This window comes from Triplophysa dalaica, chromosome 4, assembly GCF_015846415.1.
Source record: "Triplophysa dalaica isolate WHDGS20190420 chromosome 4, ASM1584641v1, whole genome shotgun sequence".
Classification (NCBI taxonomy): Eukaryota; Metazoa; Chordata; class Actinopteri; order Cypriniformes; family Nemacheilidae; genus Triplophysa; species Triplophysa dalaica.
The window spans coordinates 18,465,276-18,484,541 of record NC_079545.1 but is presented as its reverse complement, the minus strand read 5'-3'; the positions used below and the strand labels follow the sequence as shown (position 1 = coordinate 18,484,541).

The 19,266-nt window shown below is 37.4% G+C and overlaps 1 protein-coding gene across 1 annotated transcript in view; it reads right to left on the bottom strand.

Moving 5' to 3' along the window:
- Positions 1-4,701: 4,701 nt before the first annotated feature.
- The window catches only part of nsmfb (NMDA receptor synaptonuclear signaling and neuronal migration factor b), a 28,956-nt gene continuing 14,391 nt past the window's right edge, over positions 4,702-19,266 (bottom strand). Inside the window, exons 7-16 of the mRNA XM_056747158.1 lie at positions 17,158-17,210; positions 15,786-15,875; positions 14,688-14,815; positions 14,478-14,561; positions 14,159-14,192; positions 13,927-13,997; positions 13,732-13,811; positions 13,534-13,636; positions 10,160-10,235; positions 4,702-9,264 (exon numbers count right to left, since the gene is read on the bottom strand). Of these exons, the coding sequence (XP_056603136.1) occupies positions 9,167-9,264; positions 10,160-10,235; positions 13,534-13,636; positions 13,732-13,811; positions 13,927-13,997; positions 14,159-14,192; positions 14,478-14,561; positions 14,688-14,815; positions 15,786-15,875; positions 17,158-17,210 (817 nt within the window). The 3' untranslated portion in view covers positions 4,702-9,166. The remainder of the gene's footprint in view (positions 9,265-10,159; positions 10,236-13,533; positions 13,637-13,731; positions 13,812-13,926; positions 13,998-14,158; positions 14,193-14,477; positions 14,562-14,687; positions 14,816-15,785; positions 15,876-17,157; positions 17,211-19,266) is intronic.

The following is a 19,266-nucleotide window of genomic DNA, read 5'->3' as shown; positions in this document are numbered from 1 at the left end:
AGTTATGTAACACACTACCTTTGCCACTGCATATGTTCAGCTGTTCTTATGCATTAATGACTCATCTTGTCGTCTCCATAAGCATCTGGTTTTTACATCTAGTGAGCAGCACTGAAAGGCAATTTTTGGTTAGTGAGCATGTGAGTGCACATCAAGAATGTCAAATAATAAATTATTGTTGCTTTTGTATTATTGCAGAATACAGTACAGTGCACTTAAAAGCACAGTACAATTTGCTCCGATTTTGCTTTCGCATACGACTTTTCAAAGAATTGCACCCTGGTCAGCACTCACTTGATAAAGACACGGCTTAACACACTAAATGTTGTGTTGTTCATAGCAGAGCTAAATACTATAAAACCCACAGCTCAGTGAATGCCTGCGCTCTTTGATGTTGGGGCTGTATCCACACATTAATGAGAAGACAGACTTTCTCACCGAGAGTCATCACAGCAATCTGATTAAGGAAATTAGGCCAATCAGTAGCGTGATAGCATCAGATGGTGCTGAAGAAGAGCATCACAGATATACGCGCAAACCTTAGGGGTCGCATTGGTAAACAATCCGATTGAATGTTTTTCTCTGATTAAAGTCGTCAAAGTTAATAATTGAACCACTTGCTGTGCATAACAGTTTTTAAAAGTCACTCAAATCAGCTTTAAAATAACATTCAAGTTTACAGATCTAAAATAAAAGTCTTGGAGCATTATAAAATATTTTTTGTTAATGCATTTGTGATCCTGGATCACAAAAACATTTGTAATAGCCAACAATGTATGGGTCAAAATTATAGATTTTTCTTTTATGCCAAAAATCACAAGAATACTGAATGATTACATCTAAAGACTGTATTTTTGTGGATGATTCAGATTCCAGAGTTTTAAACGGTTGTATCTTGCCCAGATATTATCCTACCCTAACAATACATCAATAGAAAGCTTATTTATTCAGTTCTCAGGTAATTTTAAAAACTCTTAAGACCAGGGTTTTGTTGTCCAGGGTCAAATTTGTTTTAAAGCTTTTTTTAAAGCACATCCCTATGTGTTTTTGAAACAGAATTGGAGGTTATTTTGGCAATTGACATAAAAATGACATAGCGGCGAAATCGCTGCAATTTAGATTTACATTTTACATAGCACCCTTCCAAACTCAATGTTACTTTACAGAAAACATATAAAACATTTTATAAATAAGAGAAGAATCTAGAAGGATGTCTCTGTTGGTAAAACACAGAATGATCTAAAGATTGTGTTTATAATGCAGATGTTTGCAGTGAAATAGACTCTCTTACAGAAGCAGATGCTTTCAATAAAGGTTTATATGTTTAGTACCCTGTTTAGTAATTTTAATACAGTTTACATGGAGTCACGTAACACAATTTGAAATTACATTACATAACAGCAATATCTAAAAAGTCTCAGTAGAGCTTCTCTGTATACCGTAAACCAACCTCCAGAATCACAATGTGGCAAAAGGGCAATACGACTTAGTGAAGCAGAGCGGGTAAGAGCGTTCCCCGGTTCCACATAATCATGATGGATGCACTTGGGCAATGCACCCAATAACTCCTTTCTCCCATCAGAACACATTCGCTTAATTACTTCAGACACCAGAATGCTCCAGCCAGTCACGCTTAATAACCAAACTAGAAATAGATAGTGCAAACATTTAAACCTTATCTTTAAATCAGTCGTCTTTTTATTGAAGCCGTCGGGGCAGTCAGTAACAGTCTAACCTTAAAAATGATGTATTGACATCTAGGCATCATCATTTTGAACCAAGGATAACGCATGTTAGAGCACCAGGGACTGAAATGGATGATTGACAACCTTGAAAAGCATATAAAGAAGAAGAAAACAGTCAAGATTCTACATTCCTTGTAGTCCACTGTGTCTGCCGACTGATTTCCTTTTGAGGAAAAGTTCACCCACGACTTTTGTCAAGGTGGATTCTTGAAAAATATATTTGACCACTATTTTAAAATGAGTTTTTTTAACTCATGTTCAGTGTTCTGTGTAACTAGTTACTAAATAGTTAGTTACTGTAATTTAATTACTTTCCCCTTGAAAAGATAAAGTTGGGGATTAGTCTAATTTTTTCTGTAATTTAATTACAGTTACCTCTGATGTAACAGAAATAATATGATAATAATAATGTTATAATAATAATATTCAATAGTGGAAATGACATCAAATATTATAAGTGTAAATTTAAAGTGTATCCTTCTCACATTTGTATACTTTGGTCAATGAATAAGAATAATTAATGTAGTTATTTATTTGAATTAATTAAATAAGCTTTTTTATGTCTATCCTTGAATCGATTCTAATCAAGTTTGTAAAGGATATAGAAATTAATTAGTACTTAAATACTTTTTGGAGAGAGTAATGCTAGGAGCTTAGTTTTGTTAGGTGACTTCAACATCCACCCAGACAAACCACAAGCAGTTGACTTTTAAGCTCTCTTCTCCTCGTTTGACCTTCACAGGGCCAACACCCCTACCACCAACAGAGGAGGTCAACAGCTAGATCTTGATTGACTCATAACTCCACACTAATAATATTCTAGTTACTCCCCTGCATGTCTCTGATCATTTCTTTATAAAGTTCACTGTAACAATCCCTGTAATCTTGACCCCCCAACCCTGTTTCTTTCCGCTGTAATCTTCGTTTCCTCTCTCCCACTTGCTTTTCGTCCATGGTGTCTTTCTCCCTATACCCACCTCAACCCTTTACTCATCTCTCAATGCTGAGGAAGCTACTGTTAAGCTCTGTACAACCTTAACATCCTGTCTTGACAGAGTCTGGCCTCTTACCACTAGGCCTTTACGAATGTGATTTTAGATTTGATATCAGGTTATAAATATATAAATGTAAATACACACACAGTCTGTGTATTGAAAGTTGTGCTGAGTGACACAAAAAGAAAGTTGTGCTTAGTGACATTAAAAAAGTTGTGTTCACTGACACAAAAAATGGGGATATTCATGTCCATGAACACAAATTAATAGATTCCAAATTTCGTATCTTTTCCATGAACTGGCGTGAGACTGCACTGTGCAAAGCACAGCATTTGAAAACCTTTATTCAAACTATTGCAGAGATCCTTTCGCTTGTATTGTGCTATATCTGGATACAAAGGGAAACGGCAGGATCAGGAATTTTTCCAGCCTTAAAGATTAACGTATTTTACATCATGTCAAATTCCTGAGAGCAGCAGGCGGTGGAATATAGTTCAGCAGACGCGATGCATTACAGATTTCAGATCCTGTTGGATAATTGTGTTTTACACTGAAGTGCATTTTTGTGTAAGTGGTTTTGTGACCCTGGTTTATTTGAGCCAAATGCCAATGAGTTCCTGAGCACACATTCTGGTTCTCTCTGACAGCCTGTATGGGTGGTTGTGGGAGATTGAGCACTTCTGTTTATCCTCCCCCATGCTCCCAGAAACAATGGCAATCATTTCTTCCTGTAAAAACGCTGCTCACTGTGAATATGCAGATGATGATATGCCGTAATTTAATGTTCATAATTCCCAATTGAAATATAGAGGTGCTGATGGAGTTGTCTCTGACTCATGATTTTTAATGAACCACAATTCCCCTGGTACCGTGGCTTTCACAACCCAACGCTGCTGCAGCACCAATTAACCAGAGCAAACTGTGATCATATGAAGAGATTTGGTGGCGTGACCTTTGTCACACTTCAGGTCATTATTGGAAACGAGAGTAAAAGAGAAAAAGGACAAAAGAGAAAAAGATTCAAGACAGGGTTTTGAATATTAACTTTAGAACCACAGTGACATCTGCGGTGATGAACATTGAACACTTCAATATGTGACATTTTCATGGGATACGTATTTTACCTTAAAGTATGACTTAATTTCTTCCGCTTAACACAAAAGAAGATGTTTATGTTAACTGACCCCCATTAACTTGCATTGGTTTTATGTCCATACAATAGGAGTGAATGGGGCCAGTGCTGTTCAGTTACCAATTTTCTTTAAAATATCTTCTTTTGTGTTCTGCGGAGGATAGAAAGTTATAAAGGTTTGAAATGACAAGATGGTGAGGAAATGATGACAGAATTTTCATTTTGGGGTGAACTATGACTAATAAGAACTAATTCTTAATGTACCTTTTCATTGTTTACAGTGTATGTTTTGGTACTTGTTGTTATATTGTGAATGTTAACACACATGCTTTATAAGAGAGAGAGAAAGAGAGAGGTTGTCCAAGATTAGTTCATGGTGTTCAGATTGGTTTTGTGTCTTTTGAAAGAACACAGAAGCAGCTTTCTGGTGAGAATCTATCTCACCCCTGTCATTTTTCTATTACTCACATTCACACTAGACTATTTCACCCATGGCAGAATGATTCAAACCCCGCTGGACTCAGTGTCAGTGCAGGCTATGTCTACATCCCTTATGTCCGCATGTGTGCTCTGTTTAAACAGCATTTGGAGATTATCTTGGATAGAAGTGAAGCACTAGGATAACTCCAACTCTGAGTAATACCCATCCATATTTATATCTCTTTAAATCTTTTGTGGATTTGGCTGGCTATTTGGTTTCACGCGCTTCAGATTTTTTGTTTAGTTATAAAAATGTGTTAGTTCACTGATCAATTTTTCCTTTTTAAAAACCACAATCAAGGTGAGAAAAGAAGACTCAGGACACAATTCCACTTAAAACTGGGCACATTTTACTGTAAAACTGATTAGGAAACATTTTCATTGCTGTGAAGAGGTTGCACAATGAAAAACAACCTTTTCAAAAAAAGAACAGTTTTACAGCAAACTACTTCCTGAATACAATTTATGCAAATACTGTGCTAATAAGGAGTAAGAAACTTTTACATCCAGTGTTAAAGTAGCAAAAATAACAAGATGAGCTAGTTTCCTCAAGAAATCACTGTTGAACTAGACACTTGAAATATTTGGCAATTTAGCCACATTAAGAGAACATGTTACAGTCATCAATTTTCAACACTTTCCAGATATTGTATCTTTCTAGGTAGAGACTATTATCATTGCTACTGAAGATGCTTAGAATAGTGATAAGACTCACACTAGAGAATATAAGAGAGACATAGCACGTCCTTTGTAAAAACATTTCTACTAAAAACATAATGCGCCGAAGTGTCCAACTGTGCAATCATGATGCTGTCAATCATTCCACACTTAATCTACTCAACAACATCACATCAAACACCAGGACGTCACCTTAGAGCAGCAGGAGAAGGAAAAAGTTAAATAATTTTGTTCTGCTTTGAAATGCTGAGATAAAAGATTTTACATTTTCAGTTAGTCTAACATGGTCCAGCCATTAAAAAATGTCTCCTTGAAGTATTTTCTGTCCCTGAACCAGGTATCACATTAAACCAGAGAGTACCATTTGCGGACATCCCTTTCATTTCAACACATCGACAAACCCTTCAAGTATTGGCTATGTATGTTTCCATTATTCATGTTATGTCTGTCAACACTATATTCATATTAAAGTTTAGAAATTATTCATATCAATATTACTGTAATAACATAACATCATAATTCACAAATTATTTTATTGTTTCATATGGGAATCATCAATAAAGTGAGACAAACCCTGACTGTAGCTTTCAGATAACAATGACTATGTTTACATGCGCACCAATAATGCGATTATGTCAAATAATCCAATAAATAAACATGTTTACATGACATGAGAATTCCTCTTTACTCCCATTTACATGAAAGTTTTATGAGTCTGTATATTTGCTATAATACACAGCACAAATAATGCTCTCGGGTACAGTAGGTGTGTTACTGGCTATCCTTTAATATATTTGATTCAAATGCTAAATGCCTTCATCTGGATTTGTTTCATAGTTATTTGGTGCTGTGATAAATATATAGACATGATGAAAATGCCTCTGCAGCATTTGTATACGCTGTCATCGTATTCGGCCTGTTTCTGTATGAAGATAGGGAGGACAGACTGCTGAATGCAAGTTGTGTAGATCGGAAAAAATTATACTGTCATGTTTACCATGAATTTGCACTTACGATGCATGACAGAAGCACATGTGTGCCTTGGTCAGAAAAGCATAAATGCGATTAAGGTGTTAACATGCATAATGCGATTAAAATTGGTTTGTGCCACCAATGTTACTTCAACTATGCTTACTGCAATTATGAGCTTAATCACATTATTTTGATTGAATGATTGCGTTTACATGAGGTAAAGTGTATCACAATATTGCAAAATCCTATTATAATGGGATTATAAGGGTGTATGTAGCCAGCATTTGTGGCTAAAATAAAATAGAGGCTGTTGAAAACATGAACAGCATCCAAAAATTCAGACAACAATACAAGTACAGTCTTACCTAGAAACAATACGGTTAAGGTTACTATTGCTACAAAATCGTTCAAGATGGATGTATTATGAACGAAACACACGTGCGATTTTAAATGGAGTAACCTCAGAGTAAAGTGCTGAGCTGAGCTTTCCATTATATTCTGCTTTCATTACTTTCAGACCCCCACACATATGCTAAATTGAATAAGGAAAGTTACTCTCAAAGGTTTTAGACATGCCTACATGATAAACTCAACACAAGGCCATAGGTCACACTAAATCTCATATTGCAAGTGGTGGTGGTGGAGTTCATAGATCTTTCACAGAACCTCAAACTGAGTATTTAACATATTTCTTATTCAGTGCCCTTAATCTGAGACACCACACAATAAGTAACCTTACAAATAAAAGTCTATGTTTTATTACTCTGACAATATTAAATATTAAATATAAATACATACCGCCACAAAAAATTAAGAGAATTAACAGAGAGAGCGCTTCTAGATGTATTGTGGTCATTTCAGTCTAGTCAAACATCATGAGTGACATAAAGTCATTCAACAGCAATGTGAAAGACTGACAGCATGACAAGACATAGGAAACTTTGATAAAATTGAGGTCATCACATAAAAACATTTTTTGGAACTTTTCGCAAATGTATGTAGAAATATGACTGTTGTATTGCTTAAAAGTGAACTTTGTTTGCAGTTTTGAGATCTGAATAAATACAAAAAAAATCTGTTATTTTGACCCGTTTCTCCAGTTTTCATTTTCTGCAAATAAATGCAAATAGAAACATGTGTTTAATTTAAAATTTGGGAAAAAATACTGTTAGCAGTTCACAGAATGAAACAAAAACTGAAAATAAATTTAAAATGTTCTCTTAATTTTTCTGCGGCTGTATATTTATCTTTTTTGACATAATAATGGCATTCGATGGCTTCGGTAGAAATAGCGTAGAAAAGATTACATAAATCTAAATGAGCCAAAGGCAAAACACGAAGGTTTTGTATTACATATGCAATTTGCTGAGATTTCCTCAGTAAAGGATTGGTTGGATTGTTTTGATTATATCTCAAGAGAACACACTCCGCTACTCTGATGGACCTTCAAGTACATAGATGTGCCTTTGTGCTTTATTTGAATTTCTGGGTGGCTGCACGAGATGAAAAATTCGTGACTCAACACAAGGAAAACACAGATGCATGAAATCACATCTCAGTGCCCTTTTCCACATCAATAAACTTAAAAAGCCACACTCACAAACACAGGTACAAGCACCACATACATGTTCATGTAATTCTGCACATCAACAACTCAAGGCCACATAAAGCCTGTTTGTGGTCCTAAAGGACTACTGAAAACCTCTGCCAATACATATTGCAATGCAGTAACCACACTGCAGATTTTATATCTGCCAGCATTCTAATGCCTTGGACCATTTTTGTAACAGCTGCTAGTGACCATTAAAGAACAACTATCAACCAATCTATCTTGTTATCTCTCTGGTGCGTCCAAAAAACACCCACGCACCAACTCGAGAGTTAAGAGAACATTTTCCTCCCCAGAGTACAACTTCAGAGTCTAAGTGTACTATCTTATATACTCTTTGTAAAGTAAACAGTAAGTGTGAAAAGCTAACCATTAGATCTATTTTAGTCCTCATATATCACATTTAGTACTACTATGCAAAAAGAAATATAGCAGATACAATTACGCTTTAACTTATGAGATGTAAATAGGTATACATCTCCTCCAGCTACAGAGAAAATACCACAAAACCCGGGACGCCTGCGATATTGAAGACCTAAGAACAGCTTGTGACAAATACATAAATTCATGTGACAAAACACAACCAGAGGAATGCAAAACAAACTCGACGCAATCTGTGAGAAATTCAGCGTCCACTGTTGTCTATTTTTAAATAAATTAGCAAAAACATCTATTTCAATGTTTGTTTAAGATACTACAAAATTGAAAGATGTCCACCGACGGTAAATGGTAAAAGACACCACAAGACAAAATGTATCTATAATGAGCTCTGTCTACACATGCCTTAACATGAAACGTGATTACACAATTAATACGTGGAAACGTTGACAATAGACCTGCAAACTAAATCTATAGAAATCTAAAACAACCAAACTTACTCAATCAGTCATGAGTGTTATTTCATCCCAGCTCAGGAAACTCAATCATTCTGACTGATCAACGGTCTCTTGACGCAAGTCAGAAATAAAATGAAACCTGAGTTTTTCCTCCCTCTCAAGAATCCCAGAAAAACGCCGTAATCATTAAAAAAATTAAACTGTGCAATAATTTTACGCGGAAATGTAAAGGACAGTAGTTATTCTATAGAGTGGATAAGTAAGTGTAGTTCCACAGTTTACCTGTAATTGTAATATGTAAAATCTAGTCTTGTTTAGAAAATGTCTTAATGACTGTCCCTGTTAGTTTACCACAAACACAACTAATCACGAATGTTTCCTAAAAAATGTCACATTTTTCCATCCTCTTTGCCTTTCGCATAGAAACCGAAGAACATTGTCCATACCTTTACAAAGGCTAAAAGATAAGATTGAGTTATCTAGCGAATGTTCCTCTTGTACTCAGACGGGGTGAACATACAGCACCTAACAGTAATGGCTGCTTCCCCCTCGTTACATCCGAAGGTGGAAACATCTTCCGACCGTCATCCACCATCCTCAAGCTCATCTCCATCCTCCACCTCAGGACATTGCCTGGGCTCTTTCGGGAGGGAACGTTGGCCCGTGGGCCCTAAAGTAAGCTACCGGCCTCTTGGGCTTCTTAAATCGATGCCACAATGTCACAGAAGGTCATCGTAGTCGAGAAGTTTGGAGTGCTGACGGCTCTTCCACAGACGGTACAGGCGGAAGTCAAAGTACTTCTCTATCATCTCCTTACCTGAAAACAGAGAGAGCATTTTTAGCTCCTCTAAATATATCAGATGCTAAAATCACAGGCATGATATCACATCTACTGCACCATCCGCTGCGTAAAATACATCTACATAAGGAAGCATTTCTAAGCATTTGTGGGTGTTTTAAATACAGTTCTCTATTTAAAACTGTGGTAATTATCCTCAACAGTGAGAATCAAACTGTGCACCGTCCATAGGGGCAAAGGAGAATGGGAAAGGAGAGAGAGGAGAGAGATGGCCTCCTGAGTCCAATGAACCGAGAAACAGCGGGAGTGATAATGAGGTTTTAATTGAAGATTAAATCAATGGGAAAATGATGTTGGGGTCAGAGTTCACCTGACACAAAGGTTTCGGCTCACGTAATCTGACATTTAAGGGTTTATTAGTCTGCCTGGTACAGCCTGATGAATTAAGGTGTCAATACACATCAGGTGAAACACATCAGGTGAAGAACGAAAGTGTAATGTTATATCGAACAAATTTGGCCAAAAAAGAAAACTGCAGTAAACCAAAGTAAACTTCCCAGAAATGCTTGGACTGCCCGGTAAACACCTTTGATCTACCATTGGTCCATAGCCATTACTTTACAGGGGGCTGCGTTCTGTCTTCTTTGACATGGGGATCTTTTGGGGTTTATTTAGTTTCTGCATGAAAAATAGATAAGATAAACAATTACACTGAATGGTCAAGTTGCAAAGGAGAGATTAGGGAAAGGCATTATCAACCATGGTTGATTTTTGCATCAAAGGATGGTCTCAAGAACTATGAAAAGCATGAAAACGAAGACTGAAGATGAGGTAAGCTATGTCTTTATTTCAATTTTTTTACAAAAGAATATTTGTATGTGTGTCTGTGTGTGTGTGTGTGGATTACACTCACCCTGTGCTGATAGCTCCAGAGGAGAATTAAATTCAATGACTCGTGGTTTCATGAGTCGCTTGAGGTTTTGAAAAAGCTGAGGAAGAGGGAAAAAGTTTTGTGAGTTCATAAGAATTTTCACAGTAATTAAAAACAAAAACTTTCATGAAGTGAAAATGTGGAACACTTTTATTACTCAATGCACTTCTGGTTCAGTGGCATGGGGACTATGAAGCTGTGATGACAATGTAGGACTGATTCATTTTCATGAGCCAAGTCCTTACTGTTTTAAAACAATTGGTATACTGTTGGGTATCAATACTGTTGGATATTGATGTGCTTAGACAACTCATGCTATTTGGATCTGTCACCATTGATTCAACCTCATATTGTTCAAAACATGTATATGACCCTTTCTTCTTTGGAAACCAAAAGGAGACATTTTGAGACATGTCTGAGTTTTTCAACGGAAGTCACTGGGGGTCAAAATATCTTGTTTTGTGTTATGCAAAAGAAAGTAAGGCAGGTGTGGAATGGCTTAAGTTTATGTAAATGATGAAAGAACTGTCAATTTTATGTGAACTCTCCCTTAAAAATGCCAACAATTTAACATCAAAATACAACTAGCAATGATTCTGGCACCGCAGCTCTGGTTGACTTTGATATTATTTTAATTTTATAGCTTCTAATAGGAGACATATTGTGTGTGTGCTTTACAGACCAGTGGGAAGTGAACAGAAGCCAACGGTTAAGACTTGTTCTGCCATGCTGTGGTCAACCACCACTGGACGGGGTCTGGAAATGTCAATTAAAATCCTTCATATCAGGACAAAGCTCTCAGAGTGCATTAACTGCCTCCTGCCATTCCCCTCCCAATCCTTCGATTTCTGTTTTTGTGATGGCTGTCAGCATTATCCCTCATCTGGTGTTTCCACAATTCATATGTACTAGAAGCTCCTCTCCACCTCTTTCATCAATCATGAAAGCCCCAGATCTCCTAGCAAATCCACATGCTCCAAATCAATAAAAACATTTCTGTAGTGATGGTGAGTGTCAGCCCCGCCAGGCCATTTCCAAACCATTACTAAACAAAGTGCTGCAATTAAGAACCCTGTTTTATCAGCACAAGCCAAATAGGATATACGCCAGCGAAAGCTTTAACATTCAAAGTTAAAACTACTGGCAAGACAAAATAGATTAAACAAGCATAAGCTTGAAGTTTTTGTTTTAGCTGGCCTTTGATTGGTCTAGCTAATGGGGAGTTGTTAAAGACTTATCATCTTTCTGGTATAGAACGCAGCAGACATATGGCCACCTGCTACTGTCTTGGCACACCTAACAGCAACAAATCACTGAAACAATGTGTTAGTGATTATCTGACGGTGACACCACAGACAAAGAACAAAAGCAGGAGCGTTAAATCATAGCAAAGTGAACGTGACACAGAGGATATATGCTGCACCTGGTAAGAAGCTATATAAAGAAACACCACCTCAGCTCCACTCCTGAAGTAACGTGCCTCCGCAGAGAGGACAGTGGGGGAAAATTGCTAAATGCAGCAAAAAAGCCTCCGTGTTGTTATTGTGCTCTCTGTGGACCTGCCTTCAGAAACCAGTTCGCTGAATTGCTCAAGTGGCAGAAATTCTAGCCAGGTACACGTGAGAGTGTGAGAGTGGGTAAGCACTACAGGTTCGTGCTCGCCATGTCTACATGGAATTAAGTCTGAAAACTGTGGCCACTTTAATACAACATGTCGTATCATTCAAGGATAGTTTTCCTGGAGTTTGTGTGCCAATGTCCAGGCAGACAAAAACGGTTAAGAAAATAATAAACAAATATAAAACCAAACAATAAAAGAAATACAACAATAACCTTTTAAAAGTAACAAAAGTGACTTTAGTGGATAAGGTCTCAGAGGCATCTCTTATCAAATGTCACTGACTGCAGCTGTAATGCGTCAGAGGAGAACTGGCCCTCCCGGCTGAGACTAGTTTCTCCCAAGGTTTTTTCTACATTTATTCATCAGAGGAGTTTTAGTTCCTGTTGCCGAGTTGCCTTGCTTATCCGGAGACTACCGATATTGTAATAATTTAGGGTAAAGCAAATTCCATTAACAGTGCTTTATTAGGATGGTCCTCTCTGTTTGTATTCTTTACATATCATTTTCCTCTTTTGTGTTTTCTTTTTTATATAAATCTGACTTGAAACAATGCAACATTGTAAAAAGCACTATATAGATAAACTTGAATCTTTGAATACGTAAGGGATAAGTCAAGAACCACCCGAAGCAAAGCGGATCCTTTAATGCACGGCTAGCTGTGGATTATCCTGCTTATACCACTGTCATTTGCCAAGTTAAGGCTTTAATTGTTGTTTACAGTGAAATTTTTACATCAAATAGGTGAAAATTACAGATTTTTCGTCAAATGTAATCAAAGTGACTGGAGCTACCCGTGCGTTAAATGGTTTTACTGCACAACCTTGCAGCCAACCAGAATTGAGTATTCAAGCAGACCATGGAATAATGCATATACAGTCGGTGCTTATAATTTTAGCAATTTCTTTAAATACACATCCGCAACTTTAACACTGAAACCGTATAGACATGAAAGAAACTGAAACCACAAAACAAAAATGAAAAGGCCCTTAGTTCCTTTTTTAGAAGACCACCAAATGACACACAGCACACAGCCTTCTAAACCTTATCACGGTAATTATGTTGTGTTATAAAATGTGCTGAATAAGGATTTGTAGAAATACTTTGCTGATAAATCTGGATTAACAAAAATGTATCCTGATCTTGCGATGATTTGACAAGAACACACAATTATGTTATTTTATAATCTCTGAAAGTGTGTCTTAAATTATTCTTGTCCATAATTGAGCTCCTCTTGGTCTACAGAATATAGTTAATAAATCATAGAGATATTAAGAAAGATTTTATGAGAAATGGATACAATACCACCATGGTATACATTTTAAAATCCAATGCTAGTACTGTCTGATACCATCACTGTACCACAATGTACATCCAGCCTGACAAAACCAATTTCATGTCCTGAGCTACAGTGGCCAAAGAATGTGCGTATGTGTTTGTGTATATTTTTGTGTGAGTATGCCAGGCAGAGAAATGCGGGGGCTGGAGGGTGACAGACAGTCTATCTGTCAGTCACTGAAGAGTTGGCTGTCAATCTCCATCTCTTGTCATCAATTCCCAGTTTGACCCTAAATGCACTCCTTCATGTCTTATACCATGAGTACTAAAGAATAGATACAGTATATACTGAATAATTACAAGTACAAGTACTGTAGCATGAATTTGTTCTTATGTTAACACTGACAGACAAAATGTTCGTAAACTGCAATTTTGAAATGAGTGTGTATACAGTATCTACCTTTTCACCATTTGCATTTCCCAGCACATAGCAGCCCATTATGTGGATGAGGTTGGGCTCTGGATTTAATAAACTCATCAATCTGCCAAGTCTTTTCCAGAACCTGGGCAAGAACGTTCCAGTCAATTACAGAAAGAATAAATTACATTTACACTATGGTCTATCATTTGTTTTAACTTTGAAAAGAAGACCACTCACTGTATCATGTCCTCCTCCTTCTCCACCTTTGCAAATGTGGCTACCTTATTCTTCAATAGGTAAAGATGACCCGGACCTCCCTGGAGAATAGAAAAGAGCCAATTTACACACTGCGCCCTTACGTGCACATAAAAACACCACATGAACACTTCTTAACAAGCCAGATATGCAAATTATAACACATATTTTTCCAACCTGACAGAAGATAAGCATGTTCCAGATTTTGCAGCCTTTTCTGTACGCGGTGAGCTTCTTTTCAATCTCCTCTGAAGAGCAGAGATGAGAGAAGATAGAAAGCGCAGAAGTGGGGAGAGAGAGAGAGAAAAAGATGAGCGAGGGTGAGCAGCAACAAGGGAATGAAATTATAATCCGGCATTTTCATAGTAAACAAACGGCAGCAGGCATGCACGCAGAAACACATTTATACCTAGTATATCATCGAAGGTGGCATGTTCGTGATCCTGTGGAGAGAAAACACGGCATGCGTAAATGATGCAAGAAAGGATAGGAGGTGACACTTTTATCTATTGTTTATCACAATTTTAGCATAATGTCAGCACTAAATCCTCTCCATTACAAACAGTCGCCAGAGCAATCTCAAATTATGATTAGAACTACTAAAATTTACATGAGAAAGCTGACTGGAAAAGAGCATTAGCGCCGCTTAACACTAGGGCCTTCGAACTAGATTATAAAATGTAGGTAGCCTTTGATCTCGCGTGTGACTGCGGCAATAAACTACTCACGTAAAGGATAGGGATTATGGATGGGTCGTCCCGCCGGATGATGTTTGGTACGTACTCTGCCTTTGGTACTTTGGATGAAATTAGCTGTTTAAAAACAAAGATGAATAGAACACATGCTTATTAATGAGCCCATCCTTGATCAAACAGCTCTGTGTAACCAGCAGGTCGCAAGGAGGCCGTTTGCCCCGTGTCATGGCAGGATCCACGCACCATGATTTTTGGTGGGATAAAATCGTCGCCCTCGCATGCTGCTTTTTCCATCTCCCTCTCTTCCTCCCAGTCCACGTCATCACAGTCTTCTTCATCTAGGTTTCCAGATGATGCCTGAAGGTCTCCACCTGGGGACGAGAGCACACGCGGGCAGAAATGCAGGCAGGCATGAAAGCAGCCTATGACTGGTCTGAGATGAGATGCATTGTATAATTAATGTTAAAAAAATTAAGGGTTCAAATGTGACCCCTTCTGCTCGCTGTTTGTGAGAAAGAGGTTTAAAGTGTCAGAGCAACAGAAAACATTAAAACAAGTAAGGGATTTTAATGCTCTGTTTAATCACACGCATACAGACACAGATTTACACACAGATGCTGAGAACAAAAAAAATGATAAAAGTGTCTGAGGGAGGATGTTGGCCAAAGCATGAATGTTTCTTTGTATTTTTGTTAATGTGTGCATGTCTCAAACCTGTCAAGACTGTCAGAAAATAAATTTTGCATATTGAATATTTTTGTTAGGACCAGTATGGTTTTTTAGGCATCATTATCAATAATTAAGCACAGAGATCTTATTACTGTGACACAATGCAAAAATCCCAATTGTAATAATTGAAATAGCACTTCTACATTGTGGCAATTCCAGCGCAGTACCTGTTAAATTTGAATAGAAACAAACGTGAGGAGAGACAAAATCACCCGACAGTAATATGAAACACTGGGAGAATGTAAAGATCTGAAAGCTGACATTTATAAACGGTTTCAATCAAATATTCATTTTGAACTGATCCTAAACTACATACAATTTTAAGAAATGTTGTCAGGAGTTTAAAGAATAAAACAAATCCGATACTTTTACACATATCTATAAATAGTACATTTTTAAAAAAATGTATTTGAAGTGTTCTCTTAATTTTTTGGCTGTATACGTGTATACAAACAGTACACATTTTGGGGGGAGATATAATATGAACCGGACATATTCTCGACTGGGTTTGTGAGGTCCACCTGTATATGTGTAGTTTGTGCCAGTGAACAATAATGTGGAAGTGATCAAATCAGAAAAAAAGACAATCTGTGTGTGTGTGTGTGGACTCACTGTCTCTGGAGTCATGGAGAGAGTCAGGCTTGACGGGGGTGGGGTCACTCCAGGAGCGGCTGAAACTCTTCGCTTTGCGATCAGCAAATGCTAATAACGAAGCGGAGGAGGAAAGCATCATACATGCTGCTCTTCAACACACACAAACACATTCTGGGCTCATATCTGAGTCTGGACTGGTGTGACGTGTTTGAGACATTATGCACATACACACTGATTGCCAACAAAACACAGACATATGACTTAGTTTGACTTGCGGCTTGCAGTTCATGTCCGGCATCTTTTAGCACTGGGACCAGGCCATCTATCAGTTTCAAACGATCTTCAAATGCAGCGTATATCCACCGTTTACATAACATCCATCACTGAAATGCCATGAACAAACAAACACACCTAAACTTCACTGTCGCAAGAGTAGCGAGCTGCAGCTGCAGGCCCACAGCGCAGTCAATCTTGATGCAGCAGACTATTTATTTTGCCTTGCCGTGGGCGTGCTTTTCTGTGAGAAATGGCCAATAAAGGGAATAGGACACCGTGTCGTGGATGCAACAGGCTCAAGGAGACATGACAACCTGTTTGTTCTTAATTGGTTTGTCGCGCTGCTCTGCATCTAGTGTGGACAAAATGTAAATTTCTAATGTATTTTGTCGTGTTGCGTCACACCGATCGCGTCCGGTGTAGAGAAGGTGTTAGAAAAAAAACGAAACAAGCTGGAGGGTGGGAGGGTGTAGCACAGAAATACTACATCATTCGTCAAACTCGTTTATTAACAAGTTGACCATGTTATGCATGAGAAGCCAGCACGTTTAAAGAAGTCAGAATACATGAAATAGATGTTACCCGATCTTTAAGATCTGACTCGTGTGGTCCAATCACGCATCATAGGCGAGATGCAGCAGCGTTTACATTTACATTTACATTTAGACATTTGGCAGACACTTTTATCCAAAGCGACTTACATTGCTTTATCCTATACATTTTACAAAGGTATTTGCAATCCCCTGGGATCGAACCCACAACCTTACGTTGTTAACGCAATGCTCTCACCACTGAGCTACAGCGTTTGCACCTGGCAGTAAAATGCATCTCCAGTTGGAAACACGATGTAACAACCATGTCACCAGTATATCAGACACGAGCATTGAATGGTTTTGTTTCATTACTTTCATCAGATGTCTGGAGCATCTCTAACCCCTGAAAATAATTCATGTGACATCATGAATTATTGTCAAGCATTGACATTTGCGAAGAATAACACAAACATAAAGATGATATCAGAATAAAAAAAAATAACACACTCTTAGACATAAACACACACACACACACATTTCTTTAATCATACACAAACACACTGACATCTGCAAACACTCACTTTGGACCTTCCCCCGCCTGCTGCCCACCATCCTCAGGTGCTTCCGGAAGTTTCTGGGATAGAAAGGATTTTCAAAGGTACAGTGGATTGTACAATGGAAGAGGTATAAGAGAACAAGAGGGAAAAAATTGGAGATGGGACTAAAATGGAGATGTTAAAGACAAGCCATGCTTGAATAGTGATGAGTGTTTGAAGTTATACGACAACCTCAGTGCACACCAGACGAAACTCATTCCTCACAAATTCTCTGTAATAAATGAGCTGATATCAACAGTTTGCCTTCAACATTGCTTCAAGCGTATAATAGAGAGCGAGACATTTCTGTCTGTATTTGAGATATTATAATTTCTCTATTCCCAATCGTTGCTTTAAATCTGTAAAATTGATCGTACTTTAAAATATATATTTAATATGATTTAAATAATGGACAGAAAATTGTTATTCACAATGTGTTATTTTTCATAATGCACATCACACCATCATGGGTGCTGTCATGTTGAAATACTATTCGACTAATCTCCACAAATTCTGCATTGTTTATTGTAGTACTGTGATAAATGAATAATGGTAAACAAACATGCCCCTGAATAGGGTATTTTAACACTGTCATCATAGGAAACCAATGACTTTTGTGTGGTGACAGTATGATGTTTATATATGTTAAATGTGATAAAATAATATTTGCCAAAACAAATTGTTATTTTTCTAATCACCCTCCACTGAAACTAAAATCTCACATATAGGCTCACACAAAACTTACCACTACAAAGCAGAAAAACAAACCATCAGAAAAACAAAGCAAGTTCAGGTGACCTTCTCCATCATGCACTCTCTCTCCTCTTGTTAGCACTCCACACTTGTTTACTGTGCATCACGTCTCCATGGTGACACTGTAGTGTGCTATAGTAAAGTAGGCATGTGGAAAGATAGATGGTCTTTTCATTTTCTGACTAATAACACAGCAGCTCATTCAGTCAAACCTTATAATCAAGGTGTTCTGTGTGACTAGTCACTAAGCAATTAGTTACTGTAAATGAATTACTTTTCCCTTCTAAAGGTAAAGTAAGGAATAACTATAATTTTTCTGTAATTTATTTACAGTTACTTGGGATGTATTTAACAAAATACTGTGTAACATATAAAAAAATGGAAACAAGATCTATATTTAAATTGTATGCTGTATCCTTCTCTCATTTGTTTACTTTGGTCAGTTTCAAAATAATCATTTATGTAGTTATTTCATGTCTATCCTTGAATCAAATATAATCAATGTTGACGTAGGATATAGAAAGTAATTAGTTATTAAATACTTTTTGGAGAAAATAATTTGTACAGTAATCTAATTACACTAGTGAATATGTAATAAGTAACTTATATTAATTACTTTTTCAGAATAATTTACCCAACACTGAGCTAGACTAGGAGGTGTCGAAAGCAGTTGATAAAAAGACATAAAACTACATTGAAACTGATAGGCAGGGTGTCATTTCCAGCACTTGGCAGGCTGCTCATTTTTTTGAGTTAGCAGCTTTTTCTGCAGGCATAATTCTGCAGCACAATACCGCAATATTAGATAGCAGCATTGCAGTGAAATAAATCGCAGGATTACTAATATTCTTTCAGTCAAGTGATGTATAGCAGCGGCGACTTTTATATATAGCTGCGCAGCTATGAGCTTCTAATCAAATCCACCAACGTGAAAATTTCACAAAATACACAAAGGCTTTTTTTAATACCTTTCTCATATTTGAAGCGGTTACAAAGAGCGATGTGACAATGCATCTGCATCTGTTGTCAGAATAGCTTTTCTGCATATGTCCGTCTTGCTGACGTCCCTCTAAACTGCTGTCAAAGTCATTAGGCGGAGTGACAAGGAAGGAGTGCAGATCTTCATCAAGTTTCAAAAATAGAAAGGCATACAAAGAGAACAACGTCTTTTCAGCGCTTTTTTCCCTCTTCTTAATGAAATGCTCTAATGGTCGTGAGCGTGCTTAAAATAAAGAGATAAGTCAGATTGTCGGAGTGTGTGACATGTTGATCCTCACGCATATGTATATATAAATACATTCATCAACAGTCTCCTATTCTCCTACCCTCACCCTTGGCTTT